Here is a 13,675-nt window from a genome sequence, read left to right as displayed (position 1 = left end):
TTTTGCAGCAATCGGTGGGAAGGAGTATGTAGGTGCGGCTTATGACCCATGAGATAACTTCAGAGCTGGCAGCAAGCTGGAAGAAACTGTGGTGGTGTTCGTGGTTGCTCATTTGTCTCTTTCAGCATCTTTGAGGGTGGTGAGAGTGATGGCAACGGAAGTCATTCACACAAGGCAAGGGAAGAGTAATCCAAGAATCAAAAATGTTATCACCTTTGCCAAGTAAGAGGTGATGGTGATGGTTAGAGTGCTGGCCCTGAGCTTTGACTGGGAAGGGGGTCACTAGAAGCAGAGCAGCTTTAGTAGTATCTGGGAGATGGGAGATAGCCTGGAGAGGATCCAAACTGGACTTGTCAGAAAAGGAGAAGTGACTGCTGGGTATTCCTGTGGTGCAGTTTGAGTGCTAGAGATGAGAAGAAAACAGAATGCGTTTCCCCTTCTCCCACTAGATATCTGGAGTCTCTGAGGAATTTAGAGATGCAGTAAGTTAATGCATGTTTGTGTTGTGAGAGGAAAGAGATCATACAAACGTGTTCTGTCAAATTGGCATGAAATAGGAAGATGAGGATAAAATCATAGAGGCAGGTGGAGTGCTTAGGAGGGTAGGGAAGATGCTTCTGTATGTGGTGGGAGGAATTGCAGGAAGGGAAGGTTGAAAGGATGGAGGAAATAATGTCACTTTGTAATTTTCTTATAAGCAACTGAGATTGTGCACAGAGAAATGGAGGCTGGAGGAGGGGAGGGTTTGAGGAATGAGTCAAAGGTGGTGATGAGGCAGCTGGGATTGCAGGCGTGGGTTTCAGTTAAGCTGGAGAAACACTTTGTCTTCTCTCAAACAATTGTTCATATTAGCATTCATGGTGTGGGCATGCATGCACCCATCCATGTGATGTCTCCTGGTGTGCTGCACACACAAGTTGTTTGAGGATCTGTCTTTTGGTTCGTGACAGACCAGCCCCGTCAGCTTTGTCTGTCTTACCTGAGGTGCCAGAGCGGAAGTAGAAGAGAAAGGTGGTGCAGTGGAGGAAATTGGTCTGGTGACAGTTTTCATTACATCTGTCTCGCAATAGATGGTGGAATTGGAACTGGTGTCAGGTAGGTCAGTGAGTGAGCTATTATCTAACTTCTGCTGTCCTCTAACTTGTGAGGCCTAATTTTATAGTCCCCAAATACAGTTTTAGGACTGAGAGGCCATCTGGAGTGCTCATCGTCTTCTAGGCTCTACCACTGCTGAGTCTTTGATCTGGTAGGAGCTGTTGCGAGGATGAGATCTTGGAGCCTCTCACGACAGTTTCTTTTTAGTCTGTGACCCCAACCTCCAGTAAAGCCTGGCCTACTCCATGTCCTGATGGTGTCTAATCTATAATCTTACCACAAACAAGTACATTGATTGGCCTGTTTTCATCGTCTGAATTTCCCTCCACTCTTGCTTATACATGCTGTGTGGAGTAGCTGTGCTGGTTACATTGTACAGCAGCTTCTTCAAGAGGTCTGCTTAGTATCTTCCAGAAGTATTCAGAGCTAATTCAAGGTAGATTAAGGTCAAGTCTCTCCTAAGAAGTGATAAAACCCATCTGAAGCATCCATTGCTTGTGCAGCTCAGGGCCCGCATGCCGAGCAGCTGGGATGCACTTCGGCTGCCCTGAGCTTAAGCCTTTCGTTTTCCTGTGGGTAGCTTTGAGTTTGACTTTTAACATTCCTTAAAATAATGGGATAAAGTGTTCGTCTCTTTTGTAATTGGAGTGGATTGGACCTGTCTGGGTTGAACTCATCTGGGGCACTGATTTGCAGAAGTCACAGTGAGGTTGTGAGTTTGGCTGAACTCCTTGGTGGAGTCCTCTGGGAGCTCTGACATTGTGTCACTATGCCCAATGTTACACCATTACAATGGCTCTGTGTAGAGATCCCTGTGGATTTGCCAAGGTGATGGACCCTACTTTGTGCATTAAAGCTAGTGGTGATAAGCAATGAGTCTTGTTTCTGTTGCCAAACTGCCCTCACGGTGTCCTCTGTCAGCAAGTATTCAAAACATTGGGAGTGCCAAGTACTTCCTTTGCTGTGGGTTTCTTTGCTCTTTTCTGGTTGGAACAACGGGGTGTCCCCAGTGTGTTCTTCCAGCCTGGTGCTTCCTCCTTTCCATCTCACCATGCTTTAAATTTAAACTCCCTTCCCATTAGTTAAAGTACTGTTAGATTTTGTGTTTTCCCAATTTGCTCATTTTCTGTTCTCGATTATCTCCCTGTTCACTGCTGTACCCAGAAAGCAGCAAGCCTGGCTGCTTATTTCCCAGTTCCTGTCCTGCCCTCACTTCTTTTTGCTCATCAGCTTGGTGATACCCCATAAATTGCTCCCTTTAGCAATGTCTTTCTAGCTTTGTATTCTCTAGGCAAGGTTAGCACCTGTTTTCTTTACAGACAGTGACCCACTGGTCTGAGAGTACAGCACACCCTTAAAATACATTGCATAAATGCCATGGGTGGGATCTTCATTTGCCCTAAGACTCTGTTTATCATATGGAGTTTATTTAAGTTGTCAGGACCTTCATTCTTATTAATGGAGGTGCATTTTTCTCTGAAAGCTTGTGACTTCGTCTTCATCTCCCAGACAAGTACAGATTCAGAACAGACAATCATTTCCTCAACAGACTTGTCCTGTTCACAGGATATTATGACTGTGAAATGTAATCAACCATTCAGTGTGTTTAGCTTAGTGCTCTGTATTGTGGTGGTAACTCAGCCTGTGTCACTAAGCTGATGCAGCATTTTCATTGGACGCACGGGGCCTATGCTGTAATACAGCAGTCCTGAAATGTGTTATTAAGGATATAAGAGTTCTTGCAAGTCTTCATTCATTGGCAAGTACAAGACTTTGAATGTGTTTGTGTGCTTGGAGCTTTTATTAATACTGCGTACTGCCCCTCCACAATGCAAAGTGGCTCCAGCATGGAAGCTTGGTAGTGGTGTGTTGATACACAGTTAAATCTCAGGAATTCAAACCCTTCTAGGGAACATACTGCTTCTTGGATTAGTGAAAGTTTGTATTATTGCAATGTGGTTGTTAATAAGGCATGCGTGTGCTCTACAAAGATACTGCTGAGGCGTTTTTTTCCACCGCAGATGAGTGTTTTGGCATAAGACACACACATTTAAAGTTGTGCTAAGCACACATTCTTGCAGTTAGAGCTGCAGAGGCGGTAGCAGGCATTTGGCTTGCTGGTTTGTTTGGTTCAGTAAGATTTCATGTAGTTTAGAATGCACACTCACAATAAAAAAGGCTCTTCTGTGTAAAAGCAGTTACACGTGTTATTTTTGCACCTCTTTTGCATCTATCTGTTGGTGTAGCTGTGTTGGTTTGATGAGAGTGCTGTTACACTATTTGTGCCTCTCCTCAGAAGAGGAATTATTCAATGTGAACGGAAACTGTGGCCACACTGAGTTTTAAGCTATGGAGTTGATGGTAAAGTATAACCTGTGTGGAATATGGGCTAAAGTTGGCACATGTCTTGGCAAATGGTCTCTATAAGAAAGTCTAAGGAAACTGCAGGAACTCTGAATCATCTAAAATCACATACAGTGGTTTTGGCAAGGCTGCATTAGCTCGATACTGCATTAGCATCTACATTAGGTGGGTGAAGTGCAGTACACCTAGTAGACAGCATGGGTGGTGTGACAACTGTGGAGGACACAGGCATTAGCCTTGGGTAGAAGTATGTTCTGGTTAGGCAAGGACAGCAACCCTGTAGAGAAGTGGTTTGCTGCTGCACTGGAAATACTCCTCTCAATCCCAACAAACTCTGCTAGACCAGAAAGTTAACTTCTTTAATGATTCTTGGAGGCAAAAGTGTCTTAATAACATAATGATTCAGTTTTTCTGTGCCTGTGTTACCGGCCAAGGTATTGCTAATGGAAAGGTTGGATGTGGATATGCCAGTGAGACCTTGAAGCTTTTAATATGGTAGGAGACCTGGCTCTGGGATGCAGACAGGCAAATAACCCTTAAAAGTCAGATGTTCACAGCTGTTTCTGCTTTGACATACATTAGAAATATCTGAAGACTCTGCCCACCCTGGGTCACATTGCACAATGAGCTCAGATGGGCTCTTGTGCTGGGAGGGCCGTTTAAGCAGGAGAGGGAAAGTTTGGGAAGGCAAATCCATGTTCCCAGTATGGGTCCTTGGGGAAGTTTATGTCCTTTGGAAATGTGGCAAAATGAGATAGGAGCTCTGGAGACCTGAGACCTTAGTGTCTGGTGCCAGCTCACAGCTGCTGGGTGGAAGGCTCTCCCCTTTGTCTAGTCTCTGCAAGACTCTCCATCCGAGGCAATTAGGATTAGCAGGCACATTTCATGCTCTGAAAAGTCAGAAAGGGAAAGAAGAAGGAGTTCTACAAAAGGCCGTGCCTGCCAGGCACAGATTTCACTCTGGTTTTGTGCGGAGAATAAACACAGACGTGAAGGTTAAAAAGCAGACTTCCAGCAGCAGTTAATGAAGGGCTTGGTAATGATGCAAGGGACTTAGTGACGGGAGAGGGCGGAGGCATTGCAAGGGGCAGAGTTGGCAGAGGGAGGAGCCCAGGCGACACACAGCATAGATCAGCTCTTGAGACCTTCTTAGTTCACCTTCCCTGGGATTTTGTGAAACCTAAAATCTGGCAGGAAGGAGATGTAGCATTTTCATTTGGAGAGGCACCTGCTGCTTCTGGAAGCTTAAAGGGGAAGAGGGCAACAAACATGCCCTTGTGTATGGGTTCAAGCAGAGGTGAAGGAAGAGAACACATTTCTTTAGAGACTGCAAAGTTCAGCTCTCTCCTAGTGCTGTGCCCTGGCCTCAGCTGCTTTCCCACCCAGTTTAATTATGCAAAACACTTTTCTATTGCAGGTTCAGTTGCTTCGGAGCTGAGTTCAAACGTATTATATGGGGTTTTGAGTAGATTGATACAGATGGACTGTAACCCAGATTATTATTTCTCCTCACACTGACAAAGTAAAGTTGTCTTTATTTACCCAATAGTTTCCAATAAATAGGTTTCTGACTCCCATACTAGGGCAGTAGCTGATGGCTCTTGTGGCTGATTTTGTAAGTATCAGGATTTTATGGGTTATGAAATAACAGAAATTAGGAAGAAAGCATAAACCCCTTTCTCCCAGCCTTTACTCACTGTTTTTTGTTAGGGCTTCTTCATGCATGCCGACAAAATCCTCTAAAAGACTGCAAACATGGCAGAAAAGGTCGAAAGAAAACATCAGTTAAATAAAATGCAGATTGGAATGTATTTTTAGTGCTTGAATGTTTTCCCTAAAAGGCTATACTGTAAGAAACATGTTTTACTGCTTGAATCATATGGTGGTATGAGGCATGCTTTTAACACATGCTGCTGTCACATGGAAATAAAGAAATGGTCTCAAAACAAGCAACAATGTCTGCAGAAGCTTCCTTTAACAGCTCCAGCAGTTAGCTGACTGGAAGACTCCAGCCTTGACTACCCTTCCCTGCAAGGTGCCCTGATGGGAAAAGAGAAAGCTTGTTTACCCCTTCACAACTTGTGAATTGTTTCAGCTCGTGGTAACAGATGTTCCCTTCTGTTTCCATAACCTTTTCCTCTCAAGCTCATTTAATGATACAGCATCTCTGTTTGCAGGAAGATTTTCTTAACTATGTAGCCTAATAACATGTATTTCCACCTGTGTGCTTCATGGAACAGCTCCATTGCTTTATACACCATTCCACTGCTATGCACAGTATCAGAATTCCAGGAGTCTCACGGTGGTCCCTAAACAAATAGGGTTTTGCTGTTTAAGATATGCCATTACATAGTGTAAAGCAGTCAATAGAGTGGAGCCTTCCCACGAACTTCCCATGCACTGCAGTTAAAAGCATCATAAATGACAAATGAGAAAACAAACAGCTGAGCCTGAATAGTCCTTGTTCATAAAGGTTTTCTTATAAATTAAAAATCACACTTACTGGCTTCATTGGAGGTGTAGCAATGTAAAAGCACTACTGAGACTTGCAGCTCTGCTCCTTCTGGCAGGGAGCTGGAACTAGATGATCTTTGAGGTCCCTTCCAAGCCAAACCATTCTCATTCTGCAACCAGAATTTGAGGCTTCAGTTGTCTGGTGAATTGTACTTGCTATCCTGCAAGAACAGACTTTTAAACTATGCAAGTGAAGTATCCTCTGAAGAATAAGCTAAATGAGTGTGAATCAGGTACAACTGCTATGTTGTGTTCAGTTGCCAAATTCAGGCTCTCACTTGTCTCATTCACCCCTGCTGCTCTCCAGCAGTTGTAGAGCAGTAATGTTGCTCTCATCAGTAGGATGAGGCATGAGTAAGACACTCTGGTATGCCCACAGGTCAGATGGTATTTCTCTTAACCTGTTTTGGGTTTTTTTTAATGGCATGAGAGATTGTGAATTGTACAGATAAAAAATAGTGTGCAAAGCTTGTTTTAAATCCTGTCAGGACTTTCACTGTGGCAAGGCTGTACTCGATGGTTGGTAGTGATTTAGTAGGTAGAAAAAGGGATTCCTTACAATTTATTTAGTTGGCTTTTTTTGTGTTCAGCACTGCATGTTTAATATTGGGTGGTTGCAGGAAGTTCTTGACAAGCTGGAGACTTAGACCATGATCTGTCCTTAACGGTAGCTGAGAGGGTTGAGGTAGTGCAGCAAGGAAATGAAACTGCTTGCTCGTTATTGGTCACCCTGAGTAGGATGAAGACTTTCTAACAGTGACATTTGCTTGCTCCAGTGTGTATATGCAAAGGCTGCGATAAGATACCTTATTTGTCACCAAGGACAGTACAGGGTTTTTCTTGTCTGAGAGGTGTTCTATGTGAACATTGCTGGGGCTCAACTCTTGCTGGTTCTGGAAACTCACCATGTGGTTTCATATCTCATGTTCCGAGTGTAGCAGGGTGACACAAGCAGGGACATCTCTGTGGGGTGAACAGCAGAGAAACAGGAATTCTCTTTCTTAAGGAGAAAAATTATCAGCTTGCTTGGTGAAGTGCAAACAATTCAGATAAGAGGGAAATGCATTTGAAAAGGGCTTTAACCTCTTCTGTTTTCCCTGAGGAAAAACTGGATGCTACCATCAAAGACACTTCCCAAATGCATTTCTGTGTTAACTGTCATGATCAGACAAAGAAAGTTCTCTAATGTTGGGAAGATGTCAGGGAGCCATCATGCCTGTACTGTAGATGGAAGCTTTGGACAAGGCATTAATTGTTTGTGTTTCTTGCAAATAAACCAATTTCCTTTTGAAGTCTGAAACTTATGGCTGGAAAATTTGCTTTCCTGTATGATGCTCATATTGTTCACATTGTGAGTGAGGCCCTTGGGCACTTGCCTGAGCCCCTTTTATGATGGTCATCTTCACTACCTGCAGCTGAGGCCTGCTGAAATTCCTATCGCTGATAGAACTGTGGAACGCATCACCCCTTTTAAAAGGAAATTTTGCAATAGGAATGAACATGAATAGGAAATACTTTGTACATCAGGGATAAAGGAGAAATAATAGTCCTTTGAAGGGTTCAGCCTTCAGAGAGCATAGGCCTCTCTGAGGCTTTCTCAGTTAACATTGAATCTGTGCTGAACTACTCATAGTAACGTTTTGTGCATCCATTCATGAAAATCCTTTTGCACACTTCCTATTTACAGCTTGCTGGTACATTGAAAACCAAGCAAAATAAATCCTTGAAAATCCCAGGTTGCTATGCATACTGTTTCTACAGCGTTAGCCCAGTTTTAGATACTTAGCTCAGCCACTTCAAAGGCAGTGTCTTCGTGGTAGCATGGAACAGATTTGCTTGGACTTGTCAAATGCTTATTCAGGATTTAATGTTTCCTGTGATCAAAGGTAGTCCCCAAAACCAGCCTGCCTCATCAAATACTTCAGGGTCAGAGATGTGCAAGAACCTGTTACATCTCCACTAGGCTGCAGAGATTAGTAACCACATTTCAGCTGAGTTCAGATTGCTTCAGAACTGATTGAGAGAGTCTGGTGTATTCTTGCAGCAAAGAGCTTTAGCCTTGGTTTGCCAAATTGATCTGTCTTGTGTTTTGGGCTTCCTGGGACTTGTATTATAGTAAATCTAGAACTAGTAAATGTAAAACTCATCAGCTGTGATAGATCCTTTCTGCAAGGGTAGGATATCCTCAGTATCATTAGCTACGGTTACAAACCAGCTCATAAAGAGGTAATTACTTTTCAAAGGTACTCATGCTTAAGCATGCAAGTACTAATCTAGGGGGAATTTTATACTAGGGCCTAATCACTGTCTCCAGTTGTGTCACAAATTAGTTCAGGCACTTATCCAGCTTCCTCAAGCTTATCTGTAAGCATCTTAATAAATTTTTCTCTTACTGTGAGGGGACCTGCCAGGCACTAAAAGCCAAGAGGAAAGGATATAGTCTAGAAAAAAATTGAGCTCTGTTTTCTGTTAAATACATAGGAAAGAAAGTCTCACAATATGTAGATGATCCATATTCTTGAAGCCTATACCCCAAAGCCTGTGTAGCTCTAGAGTATCAGCTCTTCCTCTGAGAGCCTGATAGTAGTAGTCTGGAAGTATCCTGCTGTTCACTGAGGGAGTGCTGGAGTGCCATGGAAAGTGGTTTTGCACCGCTTTGTTCCCTTTCAGTCAAAACTCACATTGGCTTGCCTGGCTTGATTCATAAATGAGCAATAGCTGACTGGGAGAGGTTCATTTCTGCACATGCCAAGATGAGTTGGACCCTCAGAGGGGATTGAGACTGACGGGTAAATATCTGTCACGTGTAGGTGGCCTATAAGAAAAGATTTGAGGAATTTTTTTGTGAAGTCTTTGTTAAGACTTTTTTCCCCCCCACTCTTTAAACTCTCTTGTCATGTGCTGAGTGGGGGTGGATGGAGATCGGGGCGGTGAGGGGAGAAGGGGGGGCTGCTGAAAGCATTTATCTTCATTTCTGCCATCACCCAGTGTTTATTACGCAGTGATAGACAGACGCAGGAAAGCTGCCAATCAAACCTACGTTCACTGCATTTCAATTGGCCTTTGCTTTAGATTTCAGCATGTTAAAATCTACATCATCTCTGCGGTAAAAGGTCCTTCTGTTCTTGGGGTGACAAGCCCAAGACCCTCAGGTACCCGCTACAATCACTTGTGATCCCATCAAACAGTGGAAGACCCAGGAATCAGGACAGACTGTCAAGCTCTTGGGGAGAACTCCTACTGTAAGAGCTGATGTGCTGCTGCCCACATTTAAGAAGCTGAAGTGTGTCGTTTGCCTCCAGGTTACACTAGAACTTAAAAAGCAGCAGCACCTTCTTCGGATCTCAGCCAGGCTGAAAACCCTGACTGGGCAAAGCCAGCTGAGAATGAATTCTCACGTTGAATGGTGAACAAAGCTCAGCAGTGAGGATTTTAACTTTCTTAAGTTTTCCCCCAATGGCCTCCAGTCTTCCCTATTAACCAATGGAAAAAGCAAACACCAAAGGTTCGGATAGCATAATTGTGTACTGGGATGTATTTTCCTCCCTAAATTAAAAGCATGCAAACATTTCAAGCATTCGATCATCTTTACTGTAGGACAGTACACGTGGGAGGCTTCTGGCAGGACTTGCGATACAAATGTTATTCCACTTCGTTATATGAAGCTACATACAGTTTAATAATTACACTTCTCAATCGCGTCATTAGTATAAGTAGAGGTAAATACTTAATAAAACCTTGTAGATCATGGATTTGTCATTAGTAGGAAGCACACGGATTTGGAGCCTTTGAAAAATGGACCAGATCCTTCTGAACATGCACCTTTCTCTCTCTGAACTTTGTTCCCTGTCTCCTATCTTTTTGATAAAGGTATGGGTTACCTGAAGCACAAGCATTTGATGGCTTTTGCTGCCCTGTCCCATAGGTGGGAATGCTTCTTTCCATTGTTAGCTTTTCCATGTAGGATGTGACCCCCTTTGGAGGTGAAGGGATGTGAAGTTTAAATGAACACCATAACTAACCTGAAGGTTCTGGGGAAAGGGATGAGAAGCCTGGAATCTTTACAGGAAAATAATCAAAGCCATTTGCCAACAGCATTTTTTATAGCAGTTGGTGCAAGAGTAGTGTGAGCCAGATGAATTTGCTGTTTGTGGAGCACTTAGGGATGTTGCTAGGCTTCTACAATGTAGAGGGAGCACATGCTTACTCTCCTATGGTATGTTATTCTTCAGTTTATGTATTACTTGCTATGCCTACAAAGGTGGTTCTTGTTGCAGAATAGGTGATGATTTTGTAATGTCCATCTGTAATGAGATCAATATCCTGGAATTATATGTCCTGAATCTCACTTCTGTTGCCTGTCTTCGCAGGGTGTTTTCCTTGTCTGATTGAGTCCCGTAAGAGTGATGTTAGTTACTGTTCCCCTGCAGCAAGTCCCACTGCTTGAAATCCGTACAGAAGCTACTTTGCTGTTTTCCACCTGGTGGCTTGAGGCAAGGCTGCCCTTGTGTACCAAGCAGGGGCTTGCAATGAGGCTTTGAACGATGAAGCAACATAAAACTTAATTGTCCTTCTTCCACTTCTAGTTACAAAATGTAATGTCATTAATGCATTGAATCTGCTTTCTCCAGCGTGTATCTTTTGTTCAGAGAAGCCCTTTGTTTTGAGGGATATGGAGAGCAAGGCCTTGGGCATATGTAGAGCAATGGAAATGTCCTTAATTCTGCTCTCCAAGTGATACGTGCACATCTGACAGAGGCAGATACAGAGACTGAGCAGACCCATGGTGGAGGTTGGTTGATTGCTGCAGGCCTGGCACAGCTGGGTACACAGTGTAGAGCTCTCCTTGCTCACAAGTCTTGCTCTTGGCAAATTTGTGAGCTTTCTGCAGACCTAAAAATCAGGACTCGAGACAGCTTATTGATGAAGAGAGGACTGGCAACAGCCTCTTGGTGTCTTTATCAGCACCAGTCTAGAATTTGCTTCCTTACTTTGCTCTGTCCATCTTGTTCTTTACCTTGCAGAGAAAACATAAACCCTGTTTGTGTGTGTGTGTGTGTGTTCAGGCCATTGTTTTACAAGCCTGAGTGCTCTGCTGGGATTTGATAAGTAAAAATCAGCCACCCTATCCTCCTCATCTTCCTCCACACCACTTCATTTGCTGGCAGTCAGTAGGCTTTTAGCTGTCAGCACAGGCGGCTGGCCTGCTGTGTGCTGGAGACAGAGTTGTCAAAGTGATGTCTCTTCCACTGTTGCTGCTGTGGCAGCACAGTCCTGAGCCAGCTCTTCTGGGAGAGTGAAGCCACTGACTTTTCTGTGTGTTTCCCACCGGAGACTGCGTGGAAATGCTGAAATCCAGACTGGGTAGACACTGGAGGCTTTGCTTTTCCTCATTTGTACTTGGGGGTGATCTTGGTTTGAGCTCCGTTATCAAATTCTATCACCTTGAGTTTCTCTGGCTGCCAGCATGTGTGTGTAGCACAATGGTTGCACGTAATGAAGACCTTAGAGACTGCAAATAACATGAAATTTTTGACTCTAGTACTACATAGAACTGTATCTTTCATCCACTTGTCTCCCTAGGGATTGCATTTAATGCCTCTGAGCTGTCTCTAATGTATGCTGACTTGAGTTACCAGTGGCAGTTCCCTTCTGCCTGGGAAAATACATTGTTTGTGCTAGTTTCTGAAGTATTCTGCTTAGCCTTCTGCTTTGGGCTGTTGCCCAAATCCTTGGGTGGTTAGCAAGGGTCATGTTGTTTGCCTGGAGTCAGGGCAACCCCTGCCTGCTGTAGGTTGGGCCGCCCAGAGCAGCAAAGGGCCAGCTCATAGGTCCTCCAAATATTTTCTGTTCCAGTCCTTACTGCGTGGCAAATGTTGTAGGCAACCTGTATCTTCTGAGTGGAGTTTACAGTAATAGCAGGGATTATGTATGTCCACAAATGGGTGTGATTTGCCAGGGCAATGCTTTTCTTTAGTATTTATTCTGGTCTGCCTTCATAGATGTACTAGAAGCTTCACTAGTACCAATAAGTAAAATATATTTGCATCAAATGAATTGATTTGGGTTTCTGCCTTGAGTCTGGACAAGTCTTACCTCGTCAGCTTTCTTTTCTTTCAGAAATGTGTTGCAGGAAGCTGCTTTCCTATTAATTTCCTATGGTTTATTTTGCAGGTGTTGCTATTTCTGTAAATAAGGTTTCTTTAAGAATCTAGAGTTTTGTGTATTGGATTTTGAAAGGGTTTTTATGGTTTTGTCTCGCCAACTCTTCTCTGGTTAATCTTCTGGAGGTTAAATTGCTAATTATTTCCCTTTTGTGTAGGTGCTGTGATTGGGGATGGACAGTCAGCTGTGGCCAGTAACATTGCCAACACAACCTACCGGCTCCAGTGGTGGGACTTCACTAAGTTTGATCTGCCTGAAATCAGCAATGGTAAGCTGGAAAGGACACCAGTACTTCTTTTAAATCTATACCAACCACAGCTCTAGGATCTTCCAAAGGTAGCTGTATGTTGCAGGCCTTGGATTGTTTGATTGTCTTGTTGCATTTGGAACAGTCAAAGTCTCTCAGCCCTTTGAGAGGGTTGACTAAAAGCATGCAGAGCTCTTCCTGCTCTGTCTGGCTTGTGTGTTCTTGCTATCAGCAAATCCATGCATAAACGGGGCTTTTTTCTCAGCATTCTCATGGGAATATACAATCCTCTTAGAAGAATTGTGTCCAATCTTCTTATTCTTTTATCAGGTTTGTAGAAGGATATTGTCTTTATACCTTTAAGACCTGCTGATGAACTGGATCTGAGTTCTCCAAGCTACTGACATTAGTGTGGGTTAAAGTACTGCCGTACTTTCTTGGAATCAGGACCCTGGTCTGTTACTTACCACAGTGTTGCAAGCCAGGAGAATGAGATGTAGCATTTATCCCTTTGCAAAAGCACATAATTTGTCCCGTATCTCAGGTGAAAGCTGCTTCTGAGTCAAGAATATGGGCAATATTACTGATTTTATATATATATTTATGTATTTTTCTCCTTCCTTTTGTGAAAATCAGACCATAGTTCTATGTATGTTCCACGGCATAAGCTAGCTCTCACACTGGAAGAGCTTTCCTTATGCGTGCATAAGCATATTTGATGCATGTGGTCAGCTGATCAAGGACTGACTTTCTTGGGGCTAAAACTAACTTGACTAGAAAGACTATTTTTAACCCAGAATGGTATCCTGATATAGCTTCGTGCACAGCTGCAGAAATGTTTGTGGCAGCCTGGGATGAAGATAGGAGGTAGATATTCGTGATTTGGGGTTTTTTTTGTACAGTGATTTTTAGCTTAGACCATTTCTGTGCATATGACAAATGCATTGCTTGACTTCTCAGCAAAACCAGATTGGGTTCTGCTTTAAGGGACTGACTGTTTTAGGGAGAGCAAAGACTCTGTTTTCAGAAAGACTTCTGCTTTCACTGGTGGCCATTGAAATGAATTAAGAAAAAGTTTCTCCCAGTCCCAGTTCTGTCTGCTCTGCAATTCTAGAAGTTACATATCTGACAATAGAGCTCTCTGGGGGGTACTGGCCTGTTGCTTAACGGACCCACAACAAGAGCACATGCAGTGACACCATAGCAGCAGAGATGTGCTCTATTGAAATCATAGAACCACAGGACAGGTTGGGTTGGAAGGGAGCTTTAAGGATCACCTAGTCCATCCCC

At 43.4% G+C, this 13,675-nt stretch overlaps 1 protein-coding gene across 7 annotated transcripts in view; it reads left to right on the top strand.

Annotated features, from left to right (window-relative positions):
• The window catches only part of AMBRA1 (autophagy and beclin 1 regulator 1), a 133,426-nt gene that overhangs the window by 67,574 nt on the left and 52,177 nt on the right, over window positions 1-13,675 (top strand). For all 7 annotated transcript variants that reach the window (XM_080617551.1, XM_080617549.1, XM_080617547.1 and 4 more), the window contains one exon: window positions 12,296-12,406. In XM_080617551.1, coding sequence (XP_080473677.1) covers window positions 12,296-12,406 — 111 coding nt within the window. The remainder of the gene's footprint in view (window positions 1-12,295; window positions 12,407-13,675) is intronic.

Source organism: Psittacula echo (assembly GCF_963264785.1).
Source record: "Psittacula echo genome assembly, chromosome: 5".
Lineage (NCBI taxonomy): Eukaryota > Metazoa > Chordata > Aves > Psittaciformes > Psittacidae > Psittacula > Psittacula echo.
This window is presented reverse-complemented; position numbering and strand designations above follow the sequence as displayed.